This window comes from Syngnathus floridae, chromosome 18 (assembly GCF_059516105.1).
Source record: "Syngnathus floridae isolate MCC-2025c chromosome 18, RoL_Sflo_1.0, whole genome shotgun sequence".
NCBI classification, from domain to species: domain Eukaryota; kingdom Metazoa; phylum Chordata; class Actinopteri; order Syngnathiformes; family Syngnathidae; genus Syngnathus; species Syngnathus floridae.
In genome coordinates this window covers 4,803,309-4,829,742 of record NC_142430.1, presented here as the reverse complement: position 1 = coordinate 4,829,742, position 26,434 = coordinate 4,803,309, and the positions used below count along the sequence as shown (strand labels likewise).

General features: G+C 44.8%; 3 protein-coding genes across 14 annotated transcripts in view; 1 reads left to right on the top strand and 2 right to left on the bottom strand.

Annotated features, from left to right (window-relative positions):
• The window catches only part of lcmt1 (leucine carboxyl methyltransferase 1), a 2,429-nt gene extending 1,824 nt beyond the window's left edge, over positions 1-605 (bottom strand). Inside the window, exons 1-3 of one of the 3 annotated variants that reach the window (XM_088359328.1) lie at positions 456-605; positions 177-270; positions 16-107 (exon numbers count right to left, since the gene is read on the bottom strand). In XM_088359328.1, coding sequence (XP_088215454.1) covers positions 16-107; positions 177-270; positions 456-465 — 196 coding nt within the window. In that variant the 5' untranslated portion in view covers positions 466-605. The remainder of the gene's footprint in view (positions 1-15; positions 108-176; positions 271-455) is intronic. The other 2 variants (XM_088359327.1, XM_088359330.1) reach the window with 2 other exon arrangements.
• On the top strand, positions 603-12,744 carry arhgap17a (Rho GTPase activating protein 17a). Of its 6 annotated transcripts, XM_088359323.1 has the most exons (22): positions 603-1,075; positions 4,040-4,079; positions 5,944-6,048; positions 6,137-6,169; positions 6,541-6,617; positions 6,698-6,809; positions 6,872-6,948; positions 7,027-7,144; positions 7,484-7,552; positions 7,637-7,718; positions 7,975-8,102; positions 8,343-8,454; positions 8,521-8,602; positions 8,698-8,778; positions 8,852-8,965; positions 9,052-9,143; positions 9,274-9,421; positions 9,667-9,933; positions 10,064-10,188; positions 10,268-10,771; positions 10,844-10,865; positions 11,242-11,381. In XM_088359323.1, exons 1-21 carry the CDS (start codon positions 1,023-1,025, stop codon positions 10,846-10,848), a joined length of 2,424 nt encoding a protein of 807 aa, XP_088215449.1. In that variant the 5' UTR covers positions 603-1,022; the 3' UTR covers positions 10,849-10,865; positions 11,242-11,381. The 6 variants fall into 6 exon arrangements, with proteins under 6 accessions (XP_088215449.1, XP_088215448.1, XP_088215445.1 ...); XM_088359322.1 differs by lacking the exon at positions 10,844-10,865 and having other exon boundaries at positions 9,706-9,933; positions 11,242-12,744; XM_088359319.1 differs by lacking the exon at positions 10,844-10,865 and having other exon boundaries at positions 9,670-9,933; positions 11,242-12,744.
• Positions 12,533-26,434, bottom strand: grid2ipb (glutamate receptor, ionotropic, delta 2 (Grid2) interacting protein, b). Of its 5 annotated transcripts, none has more exons than XM_088359313.1 (26): positions 25,970-26,434; positions 25,350-25,603; positions 24,956-25,285; positions 24,726-24,880; positions 21,799-22,080; positions 20,959-21,044; positions 20,112-20,181; positions 19,431-19,583; positions 19,209-19,364; positions 18,988-19,139; positions 18,784-18,918; positions 18,477-18,562; positions 18,199-18,349; positions 17,554-17,840; positions 17,434-17,472; positions 16,418-17,131; positions 16,195-16,344; positions 16,025-16,112; positions 15,542-15,631; positions 14,890-15,086; positions 14,669-14,824; positions 14,510-14,596; positions 14,318-14,447; positions 14,132-14,250; positions 13,896-14,060; positions 12,533-13,825 (listed from the first exon to the last, which is right to left on the bottom strand). In XM_088359313.1, exons 1-26 carry the CDS (start codon positions 26,043-26,045, stop codon positions 13,754-13,756), a joined length of 4,380 nt encoding a protein of 1,459 aa, XP_088215439.1. In that variant the 5' UTR covers positions 26,046-26,434; the 3' UTR covers positions 12,533-13,753. The 5 variants fall into 5 exon arrangements, with proteins under 5 accessions (XP_088215439.1, XP_088215440.1, XP_088215441.1 ...); XM_088359314.1 differs by having other exon boundaries at positions 15,542-15,619; XM_088359315.1 differs by lacking the exon at positions 17,434-17,472.

Here is a 26,434-nt window from a genome sequence, read left to right as displayed (position 1 = left end):
GGAAGCATTGTTTACCTCGATTGATTTCGGGTGCCTTCCGCTCACCAATAGATCTCACAAAATATTGGATGTAAGGATCTTTCCAGTAGCCTTTACTAATGGCGAACCTAAAAAGCAGACATCATGAAAAATAATAGCAAAGTTACAGCAGGCAGTGCAGGTTCACCAAAGTTCACCTTTTGCACGCCGTGGCATCATCACACGTTGCCCTCACTGCTTCATCGGAAGTGTCCGTGTCTGTGAAGGGGTGCCGAGTTGCCATGAACGATCCTAAATGCAAAATCTCACCAATTGAAACAACTTGACCATTGCACTCTTGCAGGAGGCTAGCTGTCAGGCTAACGATGCTAGCAGATTGTGCGCATTACCCAAGATACATGCGTCATCTTACTAACAGAATAACAAGATCACTATGACAGTGATTAAAACAGATTTGATTACAATTTAAAGCAAACCTTGTATCATACTTTCGGACGACTAGTTATAACGGTGAAGTTTGGAACATAAATACAATAATGCGCAGGAGGGTTTACTTCGGTGTTTATTGGCGCTTGGCAACCAGCTATGTGTTGCATTAGCGCCCTCTAGTGGACAAGCGTCTTTCTATCTATCTCTCTCCCTCGCTCTCTCCTGCAGTTCACTCTCTCCTCTTGCACGGGGGAAAAAGCGTTTTGACGGATTAGCTCGTCGGCTAGCGGGTGTCACCAAGCAAACAACAACCGGGCACCGTCTGGGCCCCTGCAAAAGGTCGCCGCAACCGGTGAAGAGCAAGTTCTTGGACCATGCCGTTGCTCCATCCAGAAGACATTTCCACTTGGGAAAGGCGAACGTAGAAGCTAGCAAGCTACCAACTCTTGTTAATTGGCTTTAGGCTCAAATGGCTCGCGCATGTTTTGCCTGTCATAGCGACAGCTGGCAAAGTTGAAAACGGGGAGAGGCAGTGCAAACTTCATGACAATCTCAAGTCAACATTTTTTTCCAAGTGTGAACTTTCGGAGGACTCGACTGGAACGGAACAGAAAATGAAGAAGCAGTTTAATCGCATGAAGCAGCTCGCCAATCAAACAGTTGGCAGGCAAGTATTGCAACAATGCGTTATTTATTCTTGTGTATTTTCCGTAATATGACTTTATAAGGTGTGCGCATTGTGTTATCTTTCATAACTTTTCCTTCATCCAGTGAAGTCTTGCTATGGGGCTGTGAGAGGAATGTCACATGAATGGAGACGATGTGTTGTTGTTTTTTCTTTTTTTTTTGCAGTAGTTCCCAAATTAGTTTAAAGAAAAAAGGGATTCTTTAAAAAAAATTCAATTGCATTACAGCATGTAGAAGCAACAGTAAGATGAGGTTCCAAGTCGAATACAGCCTGTTAACATTGTATGAAGCACTATAATAATTTGAGATGCAATTACAATGCTCCTTATGTGTACCTTATCATACCTTATCATAAGATAATGACTTTAATATGCTTGAAGATAAGGCGTAGCACATTCTAAGCATACTTTCCATGATTATTGACATAGTTGTGCCTCTATAAATGACATGCAAATTAAATGTAAAGCGGACTGGAAGTAATTCATAGATGGTGTTTAATTGACTGACTTTATTCATAATGTCTGCAGATATTTTTGATTATAAAAACCTCTTGTACTTTTTTATGAACAGCGTGTGTAGCACCTAAACAAGAGCACGCCTATAATGTTCACTAAGTAGCTTTAAGAGCCACTGCGGCTGGTATCCTCATAATATGCTTTCATACGCTAAACCAGTTGTAAATTAAAGCTGAGAGGAACTTGATGCAGAAAGCAGACGCATGAGAGAATGCATTACTTTCACGCACGAGCAAGTCTCCTTCCTCTCCTCCAGGTGATTTGCTGTTTTGGATTACAGCAAAAACCAAACGTGTCTGCGTCTCGGTTGCCCCCCTTGGGTTCCTGCGATTGTGCAAAAGGCAGTATGCTATGTCCAGCATGCGGCCTCTGAGAGGAAATCTCTCCTTCTGCTGCTTTTGCAAACAGGAAACTGCCTCCCAGAGACAAACCGCCACATTCTAGCAAGAGACGCCGAGTTGGCAAGATTGATGCATGGCCAAGCTACACGTGATGATTTCAGATTGGCATTAAAGTCCGGTGAAAGAAAAACATCCGTAATTGTTGACTTGGTTGATCTGGTTTGATTAATCAGCGCAATATTGATCTCACCTTCTAAACCATTGTATAATCCTTTCTGATGCCTCAGCTAACTAAGCGTTATGCAATCTGAACTAATTCAGTCTTCGTCGGAAGGGCGACTTCCTCCTGACTCAATGTCACAATTGAATAAAGGGAAAATGGGTGTTTTCTTGAATGTCAAGAGACTCTGCCCTCGGGACTGTAAGGTGTGTCAGATGGTTTAGTGACAAGCGAGACGAGACAGCTTTATGTTCAACCGTAAAAGTTTGCTCTTCATCCAGTTGAAATGGGTGAGACCGAAAAAGTTGAAAAGTTGGCGCTAATTCAAATATTTTCCGTTCAAAATATTTGGTTCTTTAATGGTTAACTAAGTCACTGCCAGCTCAGTTAAAATGGACGTCTATAGCCGTCATTGGCAGTGAACGAGTTTTAAAAAATTCTGCATCATGACTTCATTTATTGTTGCGCAACAACAATTAGCGTTAGTCCAGCGCTAGATGGATTGCTCACATGGTCAGTTGCATTAGAGGAAATAACACGGGCCGAGTCGGTCAATGATTCTCTCGGTTCCTTTCATCCAGGTCCAGTATCCATTACTGTCTGCCTCAAGCTGCCAACTGTCGCAAAGAGTAAGACCCTCCCTGCTCATCAGCTCACTGATTGTGCGGGGTGTCTGCTAACAGAAGCTCTATTGTGCTTGCGGTGACAGGCTTCTGTTACTCCACTTCCACTTTGATAGTAAATCACCATGGTTACCGTTCCCGACTGGGGATGGAACACGCATTTTCGCAAAAAGTTTATTCCCATGCAGCCAAGACAGTCCACGTTAGCTTGCTTGAAAATGCAGGGTTACAGGCTCGGCATGTTTGATGACTACATCAATTAGCATTTCGCCCAAACCACATAAATGTCTCGTCTGAACGCGTACAGCGGAACAAGTAATCCCACACCGTGGCTTCACAATCCCACTTTATAATATTTTTGCTTCCCCCCCCCAAATTGAGCAGAAAGTTCTGTTCAGTTCATATACATTATTACGCAGCTTCATTCTCTGCACGTCATGATTTTTATTTTTTCTTTCCATGCATTGGCTTTCGATTACTTCAGCGCTCGTAACCCCCCACCATCCCCGAACCTCAGTATTTGTGTTTCTTTCCATGGAACCCCCAAACTATCCTCCCCGTCTGTGTCGGTCTCGCTGTTTCTGCCTGCTCGCTGCCTCCATGTTTGTAATGGAAAGCAGCTGTTCTGCAGCTCTGATGGGGTTACTACAGTTCATCAAGACCACAGCCTCATTCAAAGCTCCTGTTACCTAAATTGCAGACTCAAGAGTGTCTACAGGTTGACTTCAGTCAAACCATCTTGTTTAGCGACAAGGAAAGTGAGTGGCGGATTCAAGATGGCTGACAGTCAAGTAAAATCCATTGATTCTAAAGGACCACGCTTTCTGAGAACAACCCATATTGTATCATTTATGTATTGCTGCGGTCTGCTGAGTCACAGTAGCAATGGTTGAAGGTGTTAGCATTAGTTCTTTCTCACTGCACCCTCTCCCTTTAATTGAATTTAATCTGTCTGACCTCACCGGGCCCAACTATTAGCTGACTAATTATAGGATCGGGTAGGGCACCGCTGTGTTGTTGCTCTCCACGTGTGAGTCATCACATATAAATTGGAGCTGAAACAACTCCCTGTTTGAACCGGTGCCATGTTTTTTGCAATTAGTATTTTGTTTTGTCTATTTTTTGTGGAATTGGTTGTACCAGATAACGTCCCCAAATCGTTTTCATTCATTTTCATCCAACATGGCTACTTTTGCTTTCTCGGTATTGATGGATTCCGTTTTTGTTTTTCTTTCTCATTGGCAGAGCGGAGAAAACAGAAGTTCTCAGCGATGACCTTTTACAGGTAAACCATTAATCTGACTTTGGCTGTGACCACTTGTTACCTCATCCAGGGAAAGGCTGCATCTGTTACGTGTTGCTCATGCTACATGGTTTTTTTCTTCTAGCATTTGACAAAAATCTGTGACAGCGTCCTGTTCACAAAAAAAATAATTTATTAAGCACAAATTTCGTGCTAAATTCTTTTAGTGACGACGTTCACTTGATCTATACTGCAAAAATTCCACTGGAAATTTTAAGACAAAAAAAATTTAAATTGAGAAAAATAATGCCTAAAATAAGCAAAATTATCTGCCAACAGAATAAAACTATAGAATATAATTAAAATCCTGACAATTTTATTTCAAATAAAAACAACACAGCAAAAATAAGTATATAAATAAATATATTTAGGTTGAATTTGACAAATGATATCTTAAGATTTCACTTTTTCCCAATGAACAAAGAACTGTTGACGGACACTCGCCCAAACACTTCCACAATAACAAAGAAGCCCCGAGCCATGCGGTCAGAGGTCAGCGTGCTGTGTAACATCTCCTTGTGCCTGTTAACACCTCTGCTTGAGGAAACAGGTGGAGTTGTCGCCAAATAGTGGCAGCTCACCAAAGGCATTCCAGCCATGAAGCTTCTTTGTGTGCAACTGGGTGTTGCCGTCCATGCAGGTCAAACACAAATATGTCGCTTTGAGAAAACAAGATTGCAGCAATTGTTATATAAGCGACACATAAGCAAACATCATATTTTTGGATTTATATGTCTTAAAAATCCTTTTTCTGTTGAGCTCCTTTGAAATTTAAGCAAGCAACCTCTGCTACACTTTTCCATTGCCAGCAAATTAGTCTTGACATTTAACCTCACCCTGAGTGAGTCATTTTTTTTTTTTTTTTACCTTTCTCTTAGAAACCAAAAAACAAATAGAGTTAGCAAGACAGGCACTTTCTTTGTTTCTGGGATTCCCTGGCCTGTAGTACGTCATGGGATTGTCCCAAATTGTTTAGAACCGGTGAGACACACCCTGTGGGTACCCTTTGGAAAATTCTGTTTCCTGTTTTGAAAGGAAGGCATTTCCTAGTGATGCATAACCAATATTTCCTCCATAAAGGGAATCCCCCTTTTTGTTTTTTTGCGCCAAGTACGAACCGTGCTCACCCCCGAGTAGCGCTATATAGATCTCGTGCGTCTAGCGAGTTTCTACTCGACCCAGCTGTTTGGGGAATGCCGGGGGCCGCCACGGGTCACGAGTGACGTAAGAGCGACGGGAGGCCAAAAGGAGACGGGGCGGCTTAAGGAGGCGGTGGAATTCTGACTCAGTTCTGTTTTTGGAACACAATTGTCTGGAATTTGCTTGATCCTCCTTTTTTTTTTGGTCCCCTCCAGACCCCGGTGTTCTCATGGAACATTGTTTTAAAACTCAGCCCGGCTTTCTTCCTTTACTGGTGCCAGCTTTTTCAGAGATAAAGCAGCTTTTTCCTTATTTCCTCGAGGGAAATGCCGCGCTACATTGTTGACGCTAACCGACCCGCTCGAGCACCTGGCATCACAAGGACCTTCATTTGGCCTCCGACCAAAATAACTGTGACTCCCATCATTGACCGGCTAATCAATGAGAGTATTATATCGCAAACACAGCGGATCTGTGTCGCCGGGCCGCAGACAGGAGAAAGCCTGTGTAACCCCGACGCCCTTTTTTTTTTTAACACGGCCACCGTTGCCATGGGAAACGCTTCCGATGAGCCTTTCAAGATAACATTCCAACGCTGCTCTGCGGGAACGGCCTTATCCATCACGGCTGAACTTTGAACTCCCCTCGAGGCAAATCCACTCAAAGCCATCAAGCAAAATATTGTTTTTTTTGTCTTATCGAACAGATTGAGCGGCGGATGGAGTTGGTGCGTGTGGTGTCCCACAACACACACAAAAAAATGGTCTCGTGTCTACAGGGACACATCGGCGCAGATGCCGAGAAAAGACACGTGAGTGGACTTTTGGTTCTGGTCCAACACCAACACCAGATAGCAACTTGATCCGTTATGGTGTTTTTGTTTTTTTCACTCACTCCAGTCCGTACCACGCCTCTATACAGGAAATGGTCAGGTAAATAAAAATAAAAAATGCCCCATCATCTTAGCCTGTTTTAAAAAAATAAAAACTATCTTTAGCTCTTTCCATTCACTTTGCATGACTTTTTGGGTGGACGCATACATTTTGCCTGTTTTCAAGGTGCTTGGAAAGAAAACTTCACTTCATCTAGTCACCTCTTGTGTCCCATTAAACTTCCCGCTCTCTTCTCAGAAAGCTCACTTCCTCTTCCTGACTTTGTGAATGCATCTCTCGATGGAAAGTCTCGATGACATTTCCATCGGCCTCGACTTCACGCTTTTGGAATAGGAACACAAGCTGTGGTTGATTTTCAAGTGCTTCGGATTGAGACTAATCTAATTTTGTTTTTCTTCCATTCGCTGCAGAAAAAGCTTCCCCTGACAGCGTTGTCCCAAGCTATGGTGGAAGGTGGAAATCAGTTGGGTGAAGACTCTTTAATAGGGTGAGTTGGCTCATCGCTTGACAAATTTTTTCCTCCTCGCTCCCAAAAAGTCACAAGGTTGTCCCAATCTGCACCGACAGGAAGATGATGGAGGTATGCGGGGACGCCGAGAGTCGTCTGGCGTCCGAACTGATGCAGCATGAGCTGCAGATAGAGAAAGACGTGTTGGATCCTCTCAGCCAGCTTGCCGAGGTCAGAAACCAAATAAGAAGCGGGTCATGAATCAGATTTTTCAAATAAAAATGTTCTTGTAGGTGGACATCCCTAATATTCTGAAACAGAGGAAACAGTTGGCCAAGTTAGTGCTGGACTACGATTCCGCCAGAGCGAGGTCTGTCTCGTCGCCATATTTTTATTTTTTTTTCCCGCTCCGACTCATTCGTTGACATCGCGGCGTCTCCAAACGCAGATGGTTGCAGGCGACCAAATCGATAATCTCAGGAACAAACACTCAAGCACTGACAGCCAAGGCGGACCTTCTCAAGGAGGAGGTGGACGAGGCCATGATCAAAATGGAAGTTTGCAAGGTAAACAAAAGCAATCAGGTGACTTTTAAAAGGAATACCGGCTGTCCTTTTATAGTCTGCGTAGGCCCCCGGCGAAACAGTACAGCAGCGAGTGAACATTCCAAGACCTTTCGGGCCTTCCCCGCCAGTTTGCTGACGCACGCGGATGTCCCAAAATGCCCCGTCAGCTTCCGCCCGCGTGTGTCGTCTATTGAAATTGGTCATTGGTGTGTTTTAGTGTCGCTCTGCTGCAAGAACTATGTCATACTTTCTGCTCGGGTAGAGTTGTGTTTCCTTACAGGAGGATTTATGACTCACCGAGCATGTGCTCACTTTTTATGTTTTTTTTTTCCTGAATAGGACCAACTTGCTGCAGACATGTATAGTTTCTTCTCAAAGGAAGGAGACTACGCCTGTTATTTCTTAACGGTGAGTTCCTTAAGTCAACCCACGTTGGCTTCCGTGGGAATGTCGTTTGGTTTGTCATCCTTTTCTTCTTTCCTCTTCCCGTAGCTTCTCGAAGCGCAGGCGGAATATCATCGAAAATCTCTCACTTTACTGGAGAGTGTGTTACCAACCATTCAGGCTCAACAAGGTAGAGCAAAGGTTTTTTTTTTTTTTTTTTACACACAGCTCAATGTGTAGAGTTGAGTTGCGCAACACCTGCCACACAAAACAGCCGCACAATCAATCCTGCTGACTTAGTGCTTCACCTAAACTGTTGACCCCACAAAAACGCTGCCTCGACCAATTCCAGGCCACAGCAGAGTGACAGTCAAATGTTTTTGAATTAAAAAAAAAAAAAGGTTCATGATGGAGTGCTCATGAGGAATTTCTCTATTTGCGTTCAGATTCATGGATTGAGAAGCCCGCCTTTGGCACTGCGCTGGATGAACACCTGAAAAGGAGCGGGAGGGAAATCGCCCTGCCTATAGAGGCCTGTGTCATGATGCTATTAGAGACCGGCATGAAGGAAGAGGTAAAGCAGCCCCCCCCCCCCAAAAAAAAGTTTGTTTTGCTGCCTGAAGTGAAATAAGTGCCGACGCAGCTCATTAAAACTCACACGGTGCCGTGGAGACGATTAACCGTTCCGCTAACGGAGAGCGAGCTTAAAATAGCTTGTTTACATATGTGGAAACGCCACCCGCTCAGCTAGCATGATGATTAATGAAAATAATTTCGATTTGGTTTTGCTTAATTTTGTCTTCTTTGTGGTCAGGGTCTGTTCAGAATTGCAGCTGGGGCATCCAAGCTAAAAAAGCTCAAGGCAGCGCTGGACTGTTCCACTTCACAGCTGGAGGAGTTCTACTCCGACCCCCATGCCGTCGCCGGTACGAGCCAAAGCGGAACTCGTCTTTATCTACGACGGAAATTCTGAAATATTTCTGCAATTTTAGGAGCACTGAAGTCCTACTTAAGAGAACTCCCTGAACCTTTATTGACCCACCAACTTTATGATGAATGGACACAAGCATGCAGGCAAGACAAACATGTGACCTTCACTTTTTATTTTCCTCCAAATGAGAAGGAAAAAAAAATATCATCAGTGTGCATCTTTGCTTCTTCTGTTTCAGTTTATCAGATTCGGACAAGAGGCTTCAGGCTCTGTGGCTTGTATGCGATAAGCTACCTAAAAACAACAAAACCAACCTGAGGTAAGCCCGCCCTCAATTCCCACAATGCTTCACCAATTGCAAACTTTTATCTGACGTTGTCGTCGGCGTGTAGGTATCTGGTGAAGTTTCTCGCTAAACTGGCTCAGGATAGTGAAGTCAACAAAATGACTCCCAGTAACATCGCCATTGTCCTTGGACCTAATCTGCTCTGGGCTAAGACGGAAGGGTGAGTTTGATGATGATGGAAGAAAAGAAGAAAAAAATAATTCTGTTAACATTTTGGTTGCATCATAAAAATGTTCTTGCTTTCAGGAGTTTGGCAGAAATGGCTGCGGCTACATCTGTGCATGTGGTGTCCATAATCGAACCCATCATCCAGCATGCTGATTGGTTCTTTCCCGAGGGTAGGTTCAGGTCTTCATTACGTCCCAGAGAAGTTTGGAGCTGGTTCTGAACAATTTTAAGGCCTGTAGTCCTTCACAGTTAATAGTCTCTCCAATGAATAGAGCAAGATGGGTTTTTGTTTTTTTTCAGATGTGGACTTCAACGTGTCTGGCATGTTCTCCATGCCCGTACCCTCATCCAACCATAACAATCATCTGGATTATGACAGTGGCACAATTGAGAGGAAGAGACCGGGCAGTTTGGTGAGCCCGGAGACAGACTCAAGCCGCAAAGACAAGTAAACAGCTTTTTACTTTCCGTTGTTTGTTTAGCTGGCCTTTAAGCACTTTGCTTTGCTAGCTTTGATTTTGCTTGCTTGTTGGGGGTCCCAGAAACTAACCTTTCTGCTTTTTAGTTGCTAACCCCTACTCACACACAGTTGGGTTCATTCTGGGTTTATGATGATTCTTCTTCTGGTGTAATCACTGCTGTGGTGTTCTCTGTTTGTCTCCTTCACTTTCTCTCCGCCGTCCTCCCCCCCAGTAGCACCTCTAACAAGTACTCGGACCACACCCTCCGTAGAGGCAGTACGACCTTAGGTAGAAAGCAGCACACCTCACCCGCCTTCCAGCCACCATTACCCCCTGTGGAGGCTACAGGGCAGGGACAAGGCACCGGGCAGGTCCCGCAGCCCTCGGCCGAGCCCCAGCCAGGGGCGGCGGGGCCTGATAGCCATCATAGCTTGGCACAGGGTCTCGCCGCGCTCGCTGCTGCTCAGCAGCTTCTGGCACAGAACACGGAGGAGCTGAGGTAAGAGCTGCTTGATTGCTTCTGCTGCTCTCTGGGAGGGTGAGGGACAACGGACTTTTATTACTCCATCAAACTCCTGCATGTGTGGGATTCTGTACTTTAAATTTTGTCTTGTTTTGCCTCCATCAAGCAACTCAAAGCCGCGAGACTCCACAACCGCACCGACCCCCCTGCTTCAGCGGAACGGTTCTGGAGCAGGGAGCCAATCCGCTGGCCAGACGGGCACCACGACCAGTCCACATATGACGCGTCGAGGTGAGAGCACTCACGAAAGCAGTCACGAGTCAGTCCATCAACAAAAAAAATGATTTTCACTTCCTCCCACAATCCTCAGTTTTCAAGAAACAGGCCCCCGCTCCCCCCAAGCCGCCAAACCCTCCGCCAGGCCAGCCGTCCACTTCAGTCAACTCATCCCAGCCTTTAAGCCCCCCTCCGAGACCCCTTTCTAGCCACTCCCCGACCTCCACGTCCCCCAACTCTCAGGTGTACAGCACGCCCCGGCGCCACTCCAGTAACCAGCCGCCCATCCAAGCCCCCAGCCATCCCCCCCCGGAGCCGCCGACGCAAGCCAGTTCCCCCACTCAGCTCGCTGGGGATCCTCTGAGCGCGGACCCCTCGCCGCCGGACTCCCCCACCCCTCCGGATTCCCCTCCGCCGCCTGTCACCCCCAGCTCAGACGTCACCCCGGCTTCCCCGTCGCCCTACCAGACGGGCTCGCTCCCCCGACCGCGGCCCGTCCCTAAACCCCGAAACCGGCCCAGCATGCCGCCGCCTCCGCAGCCCAACCCCATGGCCAGCGACACCAACGGTATCTCCGCCGCCGCTTACAAGATGATGGGTGAGCCGCTTCTCTCGCATCATTTTCCTCCTCCAGCTCGATCGCTAACGGTCACATGTGCATTTCTAACAGGATAAAGAAGCTCGTGTGAGAGGTTTGTAGTTCAGTAGTTCACCGACATGTACTTTGTGTCACTGCGGCCATCCGACACCGTCTTTTCTCGGCGTATCACTATCGAAAGCTGACACGCAACATCCGTGCGTGCACATGACTTATGAAAATGACCCTCTTTTGCAACACAACATTCACTTCATGTGGAGTCACACCCATCACACTTCTTCATCTCACCTTCTATTTGCTTGTTGTCACCCCAAAGCAAACAGCGCCACCTACTGGTGAAACTCTCTTATGTTCACTTGCAGCACTTTACGTCACATGCATGAATTTTGGATGAGGAGCACACATCTTGGTGGACTGACACGCTTGTCACATGAATTATGTGTGTTAACTTTTATTCTTTTGGTTTTCAGACCCGGCTATGACCTTCAAAGGGCTGAGTCGGACTCTGGTTCCGGAGTTCAACGCCGACCCACAGCCGGCACGGGTCTCTTCGCCGCCTCCTTCCAGAGACTGTGAGCTGGACAGCGAGAGCACCGTCCTATAAGGGAGGACACACACTCACACACTGTTCTGCCGATTTTTTTGCGGGGATTTGTGTGCTTGGCTTTTCCAAATATTTTACCAAAACATCCATGGGAAGAAAAAAAAATCCTCCATCTTAGCTCCAACTAACATTAGAGTTAGTTGGCAAACAAAAGACAATGATATGCTACTTTGGGATTTTTGATGTGTTTATTTTTTAATGTTGAAAAAAAATGGCCTTGGAAACATGAAATGACAAAGGGTGGAACCAAAAACTTAGCGGTGACTGCAGGTTTCCAGTCATCTCAAACTTTTTTTTTTCCCCCTTTACTTTTTTTTTTTCTCTCGCTCTCTTGTATTTATTTACCTCCAAAGTTTAAACGTATACATTCCCTGTGTCTCGGCACACTTGCTGCAGTCACTACATGTAAATAAAGCCTTAATAGGATGAAAGCATTGTAGATTCATTGAGCATTTATTCGATTGCCATTTTAAGGCCTTGTGTCTTCTTTGTTCTCACTAATAAGACAATTCAGTGACGTGCACAGATTTGTCATACTAGTCAGAGCAAAACAACACAAGAGTACATTGAATAAATGCTCAAACAGCTTTTTTTTTTTTGTATTACTGCAGTATTTCCGAGAAGCTGTCTTGGTGTTTCAGGGATGTCATAGGAAGGTGTAGCTACTCCCTAAAACCTGTCGCGGTTCTTTTGAGACTGTAAGTAGCGGGGTGTCGCCCTCGCCGAGCCTCAAGCAGTCAGTATTTTTTTATTTTTTTTTGCCTTTCTTCAAGTGTGATGAATGTAAGCGGAAGGTTTCTTTCTGTAAAAATGCCTCTTTGTCTGAAGCTGATGTTGCACATGAGCACAGGCCACCAATTTTTTTTTTTTTTTTTTTTTTTTTTTTTTTTTAAAAACTCCCCACTGAGCTGAGAACACAATGTTGTGTCACCTCGGTTGTGACGTGCAGGGGAAATATTTTATCGAATGGATAGGATTGTTCTCTTTAGCTCGCTTTCTTGTGTGCAATGCAGAGGTTCAGTTTTTAGGGATTGACACACAAAATGGTACCAATGGAAAAAGTCTTGGATGCTGCAGTTGCCCTGAAAATATGTGACCCCCTCCCACCCAACCCCCCTGAGACAATCACATGTCCTTATTTCTTCTCTCGGCTCGTGTGACTCAATGCCTTATATCCCCCCCCTCCCCTACCCACACTGCACATCAAGACCAACAAATGCCATTAAACTAGAAGTGCTGATGCTGCGTTTTTAAGCTCCGTAGTTTTGTATGTTTCTCGTCCGGTCAGCTGAAATGTGGAATAAAATCTGTTATATGAATGCTTGGTTATACACCCTTTCCAAAGAAAATAAAGTATATGAAGAACTCAGGTATGTAAAAGTTCTATCTTTTGTTTATATATATAATAAATAAGACGGAAGAGGCCTTGCTTATGAGTGACATATCGTTTTATCAATCAAAAACAGAAAAAAAAAAGCTTTAACTCAAATGTAGGCGGTCAAGCTATCACACAACTTCTACTAAAAACACAAAACAGACAAAAGGGGGGGGGGGGGCAACTTGCTCCATAGAATTACAATATGTTCATTTTTAAAATGGAGGTTGTTTGCTATAACCCGCACCAACATGCAACCGATTTAGACCACAAACACGGTTACGATACTTAGCAGCAGCTCTGGTTGAGTTTTACAAGAGCTAACAAGCCACTTTGCAATGATTAAAAAAACAACAAAAAAAACAGTTTAGTGACTCTTCATCAACAAAATTAAAACCAGAGCTCAGAGGCCCACCCGGGCGGTCACGATGAAAACAATGAGCAGTGCATAGCCAAAACATGGGAATTTACAATTTCAATAATACAACACAGAGTACACCGCAGCTACTGGTACACTGTGGATGAGTCATGAGGTCACCATGGTAACCAGAATAGCACTTACAATGGATCATTTACAGGTCCTTTGTTTAACACTAGCATAACCTTTCTATTTAGAAAATTCAGGAGCTATATTATTTCTGCAATGATTTTTTTTTCTTGACACCCTAACAAGGAACCTAAACTTTCCTATTTTCAAACTGTCATGAATTACCTGCTAATTTCTTACATCACAAAATAGATTTTTTTATATTCTTACAATAAATATCTGTCGCTATCTAGGCTATCATCTGTAGTAGTATAAATTACATAGGCTGATTTTTAGGACAGTTGTACTGAGCACCTGCAATGATAGCTCTCTTCCACAAGAGGGCACCCCTTGATCTCCCACATGGGTCTTGGACATTCATTCTGCAGAAGAAGTGACTCTTGGTTTGTTTGTGGCGTCACCAGTTCCATGTGTGATTTTTGGCACTTTGGTTGTGGGAATCAGACTGCGTTGTATCTACCAAGCCAGAGGGGATGATAATCTGGGGCTTTTTGGGTTCTCCGGAGTCTGGGTCTCATTGAGGGCCCTCTGGAATGACAAATAAATAATTTCCTGTATTTTGATATCCCAACAAAACTGTCCCAATTGAATCACTCACCTCAAATTTTGAAATGAAGTCTGCAAAAATGGCAAAAAATGTATCTGTGCTGGTTCTCTTGCCGTCTTCTCCAAAGAAAGAAGCCACTTTGGAGAACTCCTCCATAGCTCTGCTCTGCAGCGACTCCAGAGACTGGATTGCGGGGTGACTGTTCTCCAGAAAGCTCTGCCAGACATCACACAGTATTATTATTTTAATCTGGACTGAAATATTTTTTTGTATTTTAGATAACGTACACTCATGACAGAAGCAAAGTGGTCCTCAGAGGTGAGAGGGATTTTCAAACAAGCCGCTCTGATGTCTTGGATGATGGCGTGAAGGTCGCTCAGCTCTGTAGTCACCACCCTCTGGTTCACTGGAGAAGCAAGAGACGCTTAAAAAGCGACTTAAGAGGTAAAAAAAAAACATTTTATATATCGTACCCTTGGCTGCCAGAGGCACCGTGGTGAGGTCTCTGGAAAAGTTAAGAAGCTCTGGGAAATGCTGGCACAGAGACTTGGCCAGAATGTGGAGGAAAGTCGATTTCCCATCCACCGTTTTGGTCGTGCTGAGCTAGCAGACGCAATGAAACCATTAGACACGATCGATTGGTAATAAGAGACGAAAGATGCTACCTCGGTGAGGAAGTTGATCTTGAAACTGGTTGTCCTGTGACTCTTGGGTTGACCGTTGTTGAGGTAGTTCCCCATTGCAAGTACAAACTGTGGGCGGAGCTTAGCAGTGTCAAAGGATGGAAAAACTGAAGAAGCGACGAATGTGTTGAGTGCTGTCACCTCGAGTATTTTGGCCAATTTTTTGCTGGTCTTCAGTTCCACTGAAGCCTTGTAGATGTAATCATAGGCCACCTTCATTTCTTCCATCCTCTCCTGCAGGGTGGTCTTGAAGTGGAGACTCCTCAGACGGGTTTTATACTCGGGCACCATCAGCATCTGGAATAAAGGCCCACTTATCGTATTTCAAATTTTGGTTCTTGTCAGCATTGCGTAGTGGTTACCTGGAAAATGAATTGGTCGGGCTCGCTCAGTTTCGCCGGGTCCTGGTCGAACTGTTCGTACTTTTTGACTTCGTCCTCGTCGGGGGCGTAGAGGAGCAGCTGTTTGATGTGGGCGGGCTCCAGCCTGTCGGTGGTCATGTCCATCAGGACCTGGCGGAGCTCGTCGGGGGAGAGCTTCAGATGGGCGATGAGGATGGCTGTGAGAAAGGAAGGAGGTTGACAGGAAAATTGAGGGTTGGAAGAATGCTGGCTTGCTATGGCGGAAGCCTCGGGGATGTTCTTCAAGCCTTGAGGCAAGATTTCCTCCATCGCCATGGCAACAGTCCTAATGATTACTCACATTATGGAGTGTTAAAAATACTAAAATAGTCAACCAAAGCACAGCTAGCACTAATGCTAATAAAAAAAGCACTTTAACAAACCATCTTCTGTTTAAAAACACAATAAGCACAGAAGAAGGCAACTGTCGCCATGGCAACACAGGGCTTCCGTTGGAAACCGTTTTGCAAGATGACCTATTATGAAATCCAAATTTATTTATTTTAAAAAATTATTTTATTTTTATATTTTTTTTAATTAAAATTAAAATTTATTTGAATGAAAATTTATTTTTAAAAAAAGTTTTTTAAATATTTTTTTTGTTTGTACTCACATGCATTGTAGGCTTTCTTATGAGACAGAATTTCCACAACATCTTTCTTTTTAAAGTTCTCAGGCAGGAAGGTCGGCTCTGATGGAGACACTGGTAATTAAACAACGGTGTGAGGATGTGCTCTCCAGGCACCGGGGATCAATAAAACACACACACACACACACTCGCAGACACACACACTCCAGGATGATAAGCTCATAACACAGTTCTGTCTTGTGACTTTCTTGAGGTCAAAGGTCACTGACTGATGACTACAATTTGTCTTTTTCCACGCCAGAACTGTGTTATCACTAAAATTGGTGCCTTATGGAGAATGGAGCAAGCCTCATCTATGTGATTGATGGGACTGTAAAAATACAAGCAAAACAAGGTCAATAAAAACAGATAGTGACGTCCAACTAGAAAAAAAAAAACTAGTGGCACAATTTGGATCGCTAGTGCAGTGAAATGTCGATGACGATACACAAAGATGAGAAGACTTACTGGATCTGCGTTGAGTCCCAAAGTGTTGATCAAGGTCCAAATACTTCACCATGTCTGTCAGCTTGTCATAGTCGGAATCTTCTCCGAGCTGAACAAAGACAACGATACGTTGTATTCTCCACGCGGGGAATAATTTTCTCGTTATTTGACAGCATGAAGACAGAGCCCACCTGACCCCAGATGGTGCCTTCCGAGTTCTCCACCTGCTCCCAGCGCAGCCTCTTCACGCTCATGTGGCTGGTGTCCGAGGCTTGACCTGGTTTAGGCAGAGGGGGTGGCTCGCAGGGCGGGGGCAAAGGTGGTGGAGGAGGTGGAGCAGCCTGAAATGAGAATATAGAATGGAAACTTGGTCCACTGGTGATGTTTTGAAGGCTTATTTAGTGGTGTGGTTACCTGCTGGGAGTCTGGTTCTTGTCTGAGGGTGTGGCTGGAGAGGGTGGCGTGAGAGCTTGGAGATTTGTGAAATGAGGCAGGGTCTTGTTTGTGACCCTGCGTTGGGTTATGATCTTCGAGGGATGGAGGCATCGGCCCCTGGTAGCTGTGTTGGTGGTGGAGCTGATGGTGCCTGTGCAGGACTAGCTGGCTAGGCCGCAATGTCTGAGGGGACGGCTGGGGGGACGGCTGGCAAATGGGTTGGGGTTGGCTGAGCTGGCGGGGTAGGTAGCCGGGCCGGGATGATCGCAGGATTGTGGTGGTGGTGAAGGTGGTGCGGCCGTGGGATAGTGTTTGGAAACGCCGTCCGGTGGCGTCCTCCCTAGCAAGCGGAACCTTGTGGAGGGGAGAGCGATTGGACAGGAGGGTCCTCAAAGGGGGCGGAGGAGGGGGGATGATGGGGTGATGAGGATGGAAAGGCATCCGACTGCGCGGGACGTGTTCCGGGGAGAAACGGGCGGGTGGGACGGGATCTGTGAACTGGACTGGAGGTGGGAACAAGACCTGGAAGGGTGGAGGAGGCGGGGGGCTCTGCTCAGGGGGAGGGGGGATGTGCTCGGAACCAGAAGAGTAGCAGGGGGAAGAAACCTCATCGCTGCTACTGTGCTCCTCACTGCTGCCACTACTGAGCTGCCGATGCATGAAGCCCATGTCCTGATCTTCTGGAAAGCTCATCTGAGGAAGGAAACCAAAATTAGAAAAAAAAAAATTAACATGACAACTTTTGACATTTTTCTTTTGTTTCTTTCCAGGCTTGCACCGCAATTGCTCTTCCATCAGTCATCTATTCAGCAGGTAAAACACATGCACTAAATAAATACAACATATTTACGCCATTCTTGATTTTTAATATACCGTGCAGGGGAAGCAAATATATTTGTGTGTGAAATGGAATACAATGTCAATGAGTTTCCAGTCCTTATAAGGCAGATCTACTTTAATTAACTCTACCAATACTTGAATCATATTTTACTTACAGGTACACTTCTTCTTCTGAAACAAGCACCTTGATATATCTGTTCACGTGACACAAGTGTAGTTTGAATAATAATAGTCATGCATAGTTTAAATGAAAAATAATCATCATCATTTCCCACCTCCTCATAATCGTTCTCGCCCGGCACGTAGTCGTTCACCAAAGTGACCTGGTGGCCAAGTTGCTCGCTCAGGGAATCGAGGAACTTGTCGGTGTCACGGCTTCGGGGCGGGCGGGAAAAGGTGAAGAGCTTTTTGCGGCGGCCCAACGTGCCAGGGCTGTGTTGGGGTGAAGTCGGGGGGCTCTCTAAGCTGACGTAGGGGTTGGATTCCACGCTGCTTTGATGCTGCATCCCATAGACGCTGGGGGGCTCCTTCCAGGTGAGGGACAATCCCGATTTACGGTTACCTGGAAGGTAACAATAACTAGTAATGAAATCAAAGACTGCTGTTCAAATTTTTAAAAAGGATCAATGGTGATAAAAATCTCTATTTCTTAAAAGTGAAGACAATTTGCAATTTTAATATTGACACAAAGTCAATGCACAATTTGTCTTCACGGGCCAAATTTGGCCCTCGGGCCATAGTTTGCCACCCCTGCAACAACTCCAAAAACAAATGACTAAAACATTGGGCCACGATGGTCACATAAGTGTTTTGATTATGTAACCGTGACATCATTGCCATCCCGGCCCGACTGAATTAGAAGCAAACGGCGTCTAGATGGCAAGTGAAGCACTTTTGGAGCGTGTGGGTGTTTGGAGTACCTGCGAGAGGGGGGAGAGTGAGCGGGGAGAGAGAGCGGCCGTAAGCCTCGGTCTGTCCCGGCCCCTCGGACTCCGCCGGGGTGCCCCCGTGCAATGGGGACACGCTCTTCCCTGCGTACACATTCTCCAGCTCTGTGTACACGCCTGACATCTATGAATGGAAGCATGATTAGCACACAAAAAGGGGGCGGAGACTCCACTTTGAAGGTCATAGCAGACTTTCAAATATGAGAGTAGCAAGCTTCGCTAATGCCAATGCGGGCAGGCATGATACCTACGTGACTAAGGTCAGGAGACTCAGGGAAGGAGGTTCCATCTCCTGACTGCCTCTCCTCTTGACTGCCACATTCATCCACATGAATTCCTGAAGCACAATAAAGCATGAGGAGTGACATCCTCTAGCATCCTTCCCCAGCTGAGACGGGGGAGAGGATGAAGCATAGCGTGGAAGAGCGAAAAGCCATGCAAGGCCGTTTTTTTTTTTTGTTTTTTTTTAATAGCAACTGGCAAGGCTAAGTGGTGTGACAAAAATGAAAATTCCAAGGCCAGAAAATGTCGACAACATTTTAAGTGTGAAGCTTTTACCCATTCCCAGGTGCGTTCCGATAATACAGTCATCCGAACTTCTTTCTCGCACTCCGCCACGATACGACGTCCCAGATATTCGCATGGAGCTGCTCCTCCGATGGTGCTCCGAACTGGCATCGGGATCTAAAACAGCTGCAAAACAAAATATAACCTTAATGTAGAAAATAATCCATTCAAATAAATTCAAACGCTTCAACTCACCACTGCTTTTAAAACCCAGAAAACGCGACAGCTTGCTTTGACAACGTTCCTGCTCATCATAAGTCAGCAATTGATAAATAAATTGCCAAATCAGCTGCTTCGCCGGCGTGTCCAATACTGGAAACACATCGACGATAAGCGTATCCAAATTCCTGCCCCAAAAGAATAATATAGTTACCAAGGCAACAGCGACTTTTCTTTGCTTAAGAATTGAAACTGACCTGTGCTGGAAAAAAGTCTCCAGGGCCTTACAGACAGTGTAGCGCTCCTGAATTGTCAGCAAGTGCTCCAACTGCTGACTGAATGTCCTCCCGTGGACTTTAATGCTGGGTGGAAGGATCTCCGCCACCCATTGGAGGGAGCTCAGGATAGGAGATCTGAGCGACATTTTTTTTTTTTTTTTTCACACTCGTACGTCACGTGATAAAAAATCTGTAACTCACCTCGAGCGCGGCAAAGTGTTGGAAGACAGCGTCGGAGTTTCCTCCGGGTCTGTCGGGTCTGAGGAGTACTCAGATGGACCGTCTTCTATAACCAGGGTGGGCATGGCACCGCTGCCCTGCAGCATTGACACCACTTTTTCATGGGAACAGTTCCTACGCAGGGAATAAATGGAAGGCAGCCCAAACAAATGTTCTTTGAGTCATAGCAGAGACAAACGATGACTCATACTAATTATTTTGTACACTAAGTTCATCCAAATATTGAACCTCGTGTCATTAAATAGGTGTTCCTAATATTACTATTCTTTATTCTCACTCCCACCCGTGTCATAGGTCAAGAAGTTGTAAAGTACACAAAAGAACTACGAAGCCTCCCACAAGGAAAGTTATGCTTATATAAACAGTTGCAGCAGCAGCAGCAAAAAATAAATAAAAAAAAGATAGATGTGCTCATCTTGCTGCATTGTGAAGTTTTGATTTATAGCTGACACTGGCAGCATATTCAGTCTCAATGCAGCTACGGTGATATAATGAGTTCGAGACGATGACAGTAACCCAAAAAAAAAAAAAGCTCTGTGATGGATTATCTAACACAGCAGCAGTGGGCAATACAAAAAATTTAGAGTAAGGGAAGAATACAGCTGCTGTTATTAATATTAAGAATAGAAAACATGAGCTGACCTCATGTCCAGTCCGTTGAGAAAGAGGATGCGGTCGCCCGGTTTTAGTCCACATTCTTCAGCAGGACTATCTGATAGGGTGATAAAGACAAAAAAAAATTAGACTTGTAATCCATTAACGATATAAATATTTTGACTTTCTAAGCTGTCAACAAGATTCACTGTGACTCATTAGAATCCGTTAATCTGTGTCTGACACGCGACAAACAATCTGATGTCCATGTGATGTTTTGTTACGTAACAACGTTGTCACGGGAAACTAAATATGAGTGTCCATCGGGTGTCGTAGTGTGAAAGATGAGATTCTGGTTCTCGGCGGAGGTTCTGCGATCACGATGAGAGTCACGCCTGCCACCTCCACCATCTCCATACCGACGTCCATAAGGCCCACTGAGTCAACGTGTTCACCAGCACATGATGGTGGGAGATAGTGGTGGGTGGGAGCTGTGCCGTCATCATGAAACACGCGCAGGAACAAACGCAGGCATATAAACCTACGCTCGCATGTCCAGACAGAGGAATTTTTGTTTGTTCACTGGCACAGCTAGGATTTTTTTTGCTTGAGGGGGAATCAGTGCCCCTACAGCCCCCCCCCCTAGTGCTTTTTTATCTTAATTATCTCAATTCCATGGTGAATACAAAACCACTTCTTAAGTTTGAGTTCAGCAAAAATGTTGTTGTCATGGTGCTTTTATCTTTTCTTATTTCAACTCTGAGTCAAATCAGCTTCCTGCTGCATTCATTATTAACAAAAGATGGCCTTCAAGCCTAGGAACTGACAACCGCCACACACACACATACACTCACACACACTGGGCTGAAAATTGGATTCAAAGATAGAATCACACCTGCAATGACTGAATCAATGCAGACTGGAGCGTGACCTCGCAGTGTGAAGCCAAAAGTCTTTTTGCCTCTGTAGACACGAATGAGCCTGTAGAAAAAAGTGCATTGTGAAATTAAGAATATGGGATAAGTGCAGTTTTGCATTTCTTTTTAACATCTATTGTTGTTTACTCCAGTGGAGAACAACACAAGGGAATAAATCTATACATGTAGGATATACGGTCTAGCAGGAACAGGGAGGTTGCCGTGGTGATGAATCAAGGCAAGCTTCTTTGAGAAGTAAACAGGGGCGAGAGAGAGGCTAAAAAAATGTTCTTTATAGGTTGGCAGCTCTTACATAAGTACATGCACATGGGGGGCGGGGGGTTCCACGATGTAAAAGTGCACCAAAAGATTGCTAGAAGCCATTTTGATTCCCCAAGTGATCTTATAGAAAGCAGCTCGTCACACTCATATCATGAACCCCCTCCCCGTCCTCCCTCGACTATTACGTAACATAACTCTAGAGGACTCAATGGCTTTTTGAAACCCTTTAAAAGTACATCTGGCATTGCTCAATGCCAAGATTCCATTGCACACAAGTATTTAGTCATTTTTATCCCATCTATATTTAGGATAATGGCTAAAAAAAAAAAAAACATGCCACAGTCACACGTCATGTCATTGATAGGTTGAAAGTTATGACCCGATAAATTAGTATTGCTGTAGCCGCTACAGCAATATTAATTTATCCTCGGGGGGGGCCTATTCAAATGATAGAAATTGAAACAAGTGAAAGAAGAAGTACACCAATACTAAACATGCATTTTCATTTTATTTCTGTTGTGTGAGCTTGAACTTACCTTTGATTAGGTCCAATAGGGGGGTGTGTCTGTACCCCGGAGACCGACTTCCTGTGGCTTCTATCTCGTTCCCCCTCGCCCCTCCCACCGGGCTCCCCTCCATCCCGGGGCACCGAACTGGCCCGTTTGGTTCCGCGGTGACGGTCCGAGTGATCCTCGCTCCGGCTGCGACGGATTCTTCCTTGCGGTTCGCTGATGCTCTTACTGCGGCACAGCCTGTTGATTACGTTCTGAGAGACGGACTCGTCGAAGCGCTGCCGGTGCTTCTTGGGAATGAAGATTCTGGCCAGCATGGCAACATGTGAAGAAAACACGAAGGCGAGCAGAGTTGAAGATCTCGATCTAACTTTATCCACTTAGGGAAACAAATGAATTAATAAACGTCCACCACGTTGCCCCTCGATGTTTACATCCGATATAATCTTTCAAGGCCTCCAATTTAAAGGGAAGAGCTTTTAACACACGCTGGCAATCTTTCCTTGTTTGAAAGCTCTCAGAGGAAGCAAAAATTGATGCGAGTTGAAGAAGTCAAAGAGATTGAGTCTGGCTAGTGTGATTGCAGCAGCCTGAATAGAGCAAGAGAAAAAGGTGTGGGAGTGTATGAGCATGGGATTCCTCTGCCTCTTTTCTACTCTCTCTCTCCATCTACAGCATCTCCCACACTTCCGCCCATTCGTCACCGTAGCGTAAATCCAAAGCGGCAAGCTGTCATCATCTTGTTGACCCGAAGACCTCGCCACTTTTACTAATTGAACAAAATTGCCCACCTTATTTTTTTTTTGCCGTGCTGTAGAAGACCATTTAAATTGTGCTCTGTTCATTTTACGCAAATTACAGCGACAATAGGCAATTAAGATTGTGGCCGTTGTCCATCCGTCCATTTATTGCCATTTCATTTTTTTTTTTCAAAACACTGCTAATGTGTGTGTTGACGCTGAGACCAGCAGCTACAAAAACAGAACCACGGGATTTAAATAAATGTTCTGCAGCAGCCATGTAGGTGTCGACACCCACGCAGCCCCTTGCTGTTTTGTATCTGTCGCTTGTGTCATCTATTTGTACCATGAAGATATGTCTCAAGTGTGTATTTAGATTTTTTTTCTAATCCAAGCTGTTTTTTCCACATGTAAAGTGACTGACATGTTAAAACAGCCATCTCATCAAAAAAAAAAAAGTTTCCAGCTTCTAGTCATGGAAACTAAATGAGTGTCCCGATTTGACCTCGATTATAAGGCGGAGACAATTTAGAATTTTCTGATAGAAGCTTGGAGGGGAGGAAGCAAGTAGGGAAGCAGGGGTGTATTTCTCCAAAGGGAACAATGACGAGGAGAAAACTAAAAAGAGCAGACCTCGTTTCTTTTTAAGTGGAGGCCCACAGATGTGACTCAGAGGAAGGCAAATGAAGCTAAACTGCAAATGTGATACTTCTCTGGTGCAAACAAAAAAGGCAGAAGAAAAAAAACATTATAATAAGTGTTTCTTGGATGACAAAATTAAGGACATAATTTTTGGATAAAAAAATCTGCAAAACTCACACTTAGGAAAATGAAAACACACAATATTATTATTATTATTATTATTATTTATTATTATTATTATTATTATTATTGTTTTGTCTCTGTGTTGCTAAAAATAGCTATTGTATCAGCTCTACATCATTATAAACAACTACATTTTAATTTTTGATTGTATTTGTTTGTTTTTCGTCACGGTTTGCACTGGCGCTATCCATGGTGCTGAAGTTCCAGCAAACGGTAATTGCGCCTTTTCTTCCTTGTTTTGGCCAATCTATATTTAGCGTTTGTCTACATCGGTATATCTAATTTCAAGATTACATTTTATTGGAGTCTTAAACCACTCAAATGAGTTAAGATTAAAAAAGAATAGAAGCCACAGACAATAACTGTAATAATGATGAATGGTAATTATACAGCACTCATTGCTGAAAATCAATAAAAACTCAGATGTAATACAGTTCATCCAAAACATAAATATAGGGACCAGAAAGATTAAAAAAAAAAACAGTGTACTCACCCAAGGCAATTCATCGTTTCAACGCTCATCCATGGTTCCAAACAAATACTAAAACGCAAGGAGAACCGTCGACTAGTCAACACAGTATCGGGCACACCTCAGACTGGAATCAACGCGATAAAAGATATTGGGTAGGATCATGCAGGAGTCCTCCACCACCGAGTGTCAGGTGGGGATGGACCGCAGAGAGGAGGCGGGGGGCTTGGAGCGAGAGGAAAATACAACAGAGGAGAAGACAAATATCCCCTTAGTGAGAGAGTTGTGGAAAGGCAAATTTATCTTAGTGCCCTTCATTAGCACAAATAAAGCATTATAAGTGGCTGTGCCGCTGAATTATTTATGCTTGAGCAAAGGTAGTCAGACTTCAAATGTCACCATTGTGACGCAATTGGAAAGAAAAAAAAACATGTTGGAAAGCCTTCTTACAGTGCACTGTAGTAGTTGTGGGTAACCGGCCAGAGTAGTACGAGAATAATTGGCCGCTTTTATTGGCTTGGAAGTGCAAGCTGTGGGGAAAAAAAATAAAACTGCAGTCTCTTTTGGCCAGCAGACAAAACAGGTAATTCTGGCTGCCTGGAATGGAATTTTTTGGAGTGATTCCAGTTTTATGAATATCCTAAAACACCAGATGGTACTGACAATCAACAATATTTAAAAAAAAACAAGATGGACTGATTAGCTGATTGGTTGGACGGCCAGTCAATCATATCCATTATGAGCCAATCAGATTGCAAGTATCATACGAATGAAACAAAGAGGGGGTCACTCTGGATTTAACAGATGGAACCTACCTAAATCCAAAGTGTGGCTAATCCAATCCTAAACAACAGCAAGTGCCTGAAGTGATTTGTTTTTTGTCTGGACATGGTTAGACATAAGTGGAAACTTCTCACCTGATACTGGAGATCAGCTGACGTTGGTCATCAGTGATGAGGATTTCGGGCAAGACGGAGGCCAACCAGTCGACATTCTTCTCCGCTGCGTATTGCTTCAACACGCTGAAAAGTTTCTCCTTCACATTTGGGTCGTCGCTTAAAAGCCGCTCAACCTGCCGGTGATGAAATCACCATCCAATTGAGTGCCATTCTAGTGCGAGTGGAAATATTCCAACATGTCTGCTTACCTTCCTGTTGAACTCCAGAGCCTTGTGTTTACGGTCCGCTTTTGGGTTTTCCCCTCCTATCTGACTTTCCTCAACGCCGATGCTGGCTTTTTGTTTCGCACCGAGACCTAGCACACCCAAGCGTAACGTCCTCCCCTGGGTGGACTTGATGAGCGCCGCAGCCATCTCGTGCTGCCTGACGGGGATGCCGTTGACCTCCATAACGCAATCGCCTGCCCTCAAACCCACACGGCCGGCCGGGGAGAAGGGGGAGCAGTCCTCCACCAGCAGGGGGCGATCTCCTACTATGGTGAAACCGTAACGACCATCAGCGCCTGGTGTGATGTCCATCTGTAAATAAAAAATACCGTAAAAAAATAAATAAAAACAATAGAGGAATTAATTGATGTCAAACCTGCTGTATGCGAGACACGACTCCGATGCTGGGAGGGATGTTCTTCTGAGTTTGAGCGATGGCAACGACAGCTTGCGGCCCCAGCGTCGACACATCGTGGCCTTCAATTTCCAACACTTGATCTCCGGCTTGAAGGCCGGCCAACTGGGCACTGCTTCCTTCCTCTACGGACAAGATGTAGCTTGGTCCATTACCGCCAACCTGGAATCCAAATTCCTCAGGCCAGCCCTGGTTGGATGTCGGCATGCTGAGGACTGAAGGTGGACGGTGTTGTTAGCTGATATAAATTGAAAGGGAAAACTGCTTAAAATCTTCTCAAACTGTAACGTTCAAATGAACTGACACGACTACAATCTCTACTCCCTCCTACTATCACCTCTAATTATACTGCAGAGTGGATTTCTCCACCTTGGACCACCAGAGGTCCCTGACCTGGTTCACAGACTGCATGAGAGCCAATTAAATCGAGTCTTTGCAGAGATAGATTCATAACCCCTGCAGACAAATTCCCACTATCAACATTCCCATCAGCACACAACAGAGACGTACATGAAGTCATTAAATCAGAACATAAATGCACAAAATTGGGATTCACAATAGAACACAGCAAAAACACTCACAGAAATCTTTGGATTGACTTCGTTTGGGCTGACGCAATGACGATCTGCCTTTTTTGTTTTGCAAAAATTTCTTCATCTTCACAGTCTAATTGTAGATCCAGTTTGTCTTCCCAAATAATCAACCTGCTCACCCCTTGACCCAAAGCCCCATAAATAGAATGACAACGTCCATGAAAAGCAAGTCCAGCTTCTCGGTGTGTTTGTGAAGGAGTTAGTCCTCCGTCTCATCCTGGGCCCAAGATGCTCGCCGTGTTAATCAGAAAACTGGGACGCTTGCACCCGCGCACTTCACTTAATAATTCACTCTCCATAAAGGGCCTCATTTTTCTATAAATACACCCATGTGTCTTTTTCCGCCTCCTCTTCTTTTGGCTAGGTGGCTCTCCGAGGGACCGCTCCTGGCCCAGAATTACGCAAGGAAGCCTGATGATGAGCACTAATCGGAACGTCAGCTCACTTGAATGC

Coding starts and splice junctions, on each gene's coding strand:
- grid2ipb (XM_088359313.1), bottom strand. CDS start 26,045: ATGAAGAAATTTTTGCAAAACAAAAAAGGCAGATCGTCATTGCGTCAG. Junction 19,365..19,430: donor AACACTTTGCCGCGCTCGAG/GTGAGTTACAGA, acceptor AATGTCGCTCAG/ATCTCCTATCCTGAGCTCCC. Junction 17,132..17,433: donor TCAGAAGAAGAAGTGTACCT/GTAAGTAAAATA, acceptor TTCCTTCCTCAG/ATGAGCTTTCCAGAAGATCA.
- arhgap17a (XM_088359318.1), top strand. CDS start 1,023: ATGAAGAAGCAGTTTAATCGCATGAAGCAGCTCGCCAATCAAACAGTT. Junction 6,170..6,540: donor TCTATACAGGAAATGGTCAG/GTAAATAAAAAT, acceptor CATTCGCTGCAG/AAAAAGCTTCCCCTGACAGC. Junction 9,934..10,063: donor CAGAACACGGAGGAGCTGAG/GTAAGAGCTGCT, acceptor GCCTCCATCAAG/CAACTCAAAGCCGCGAGACT.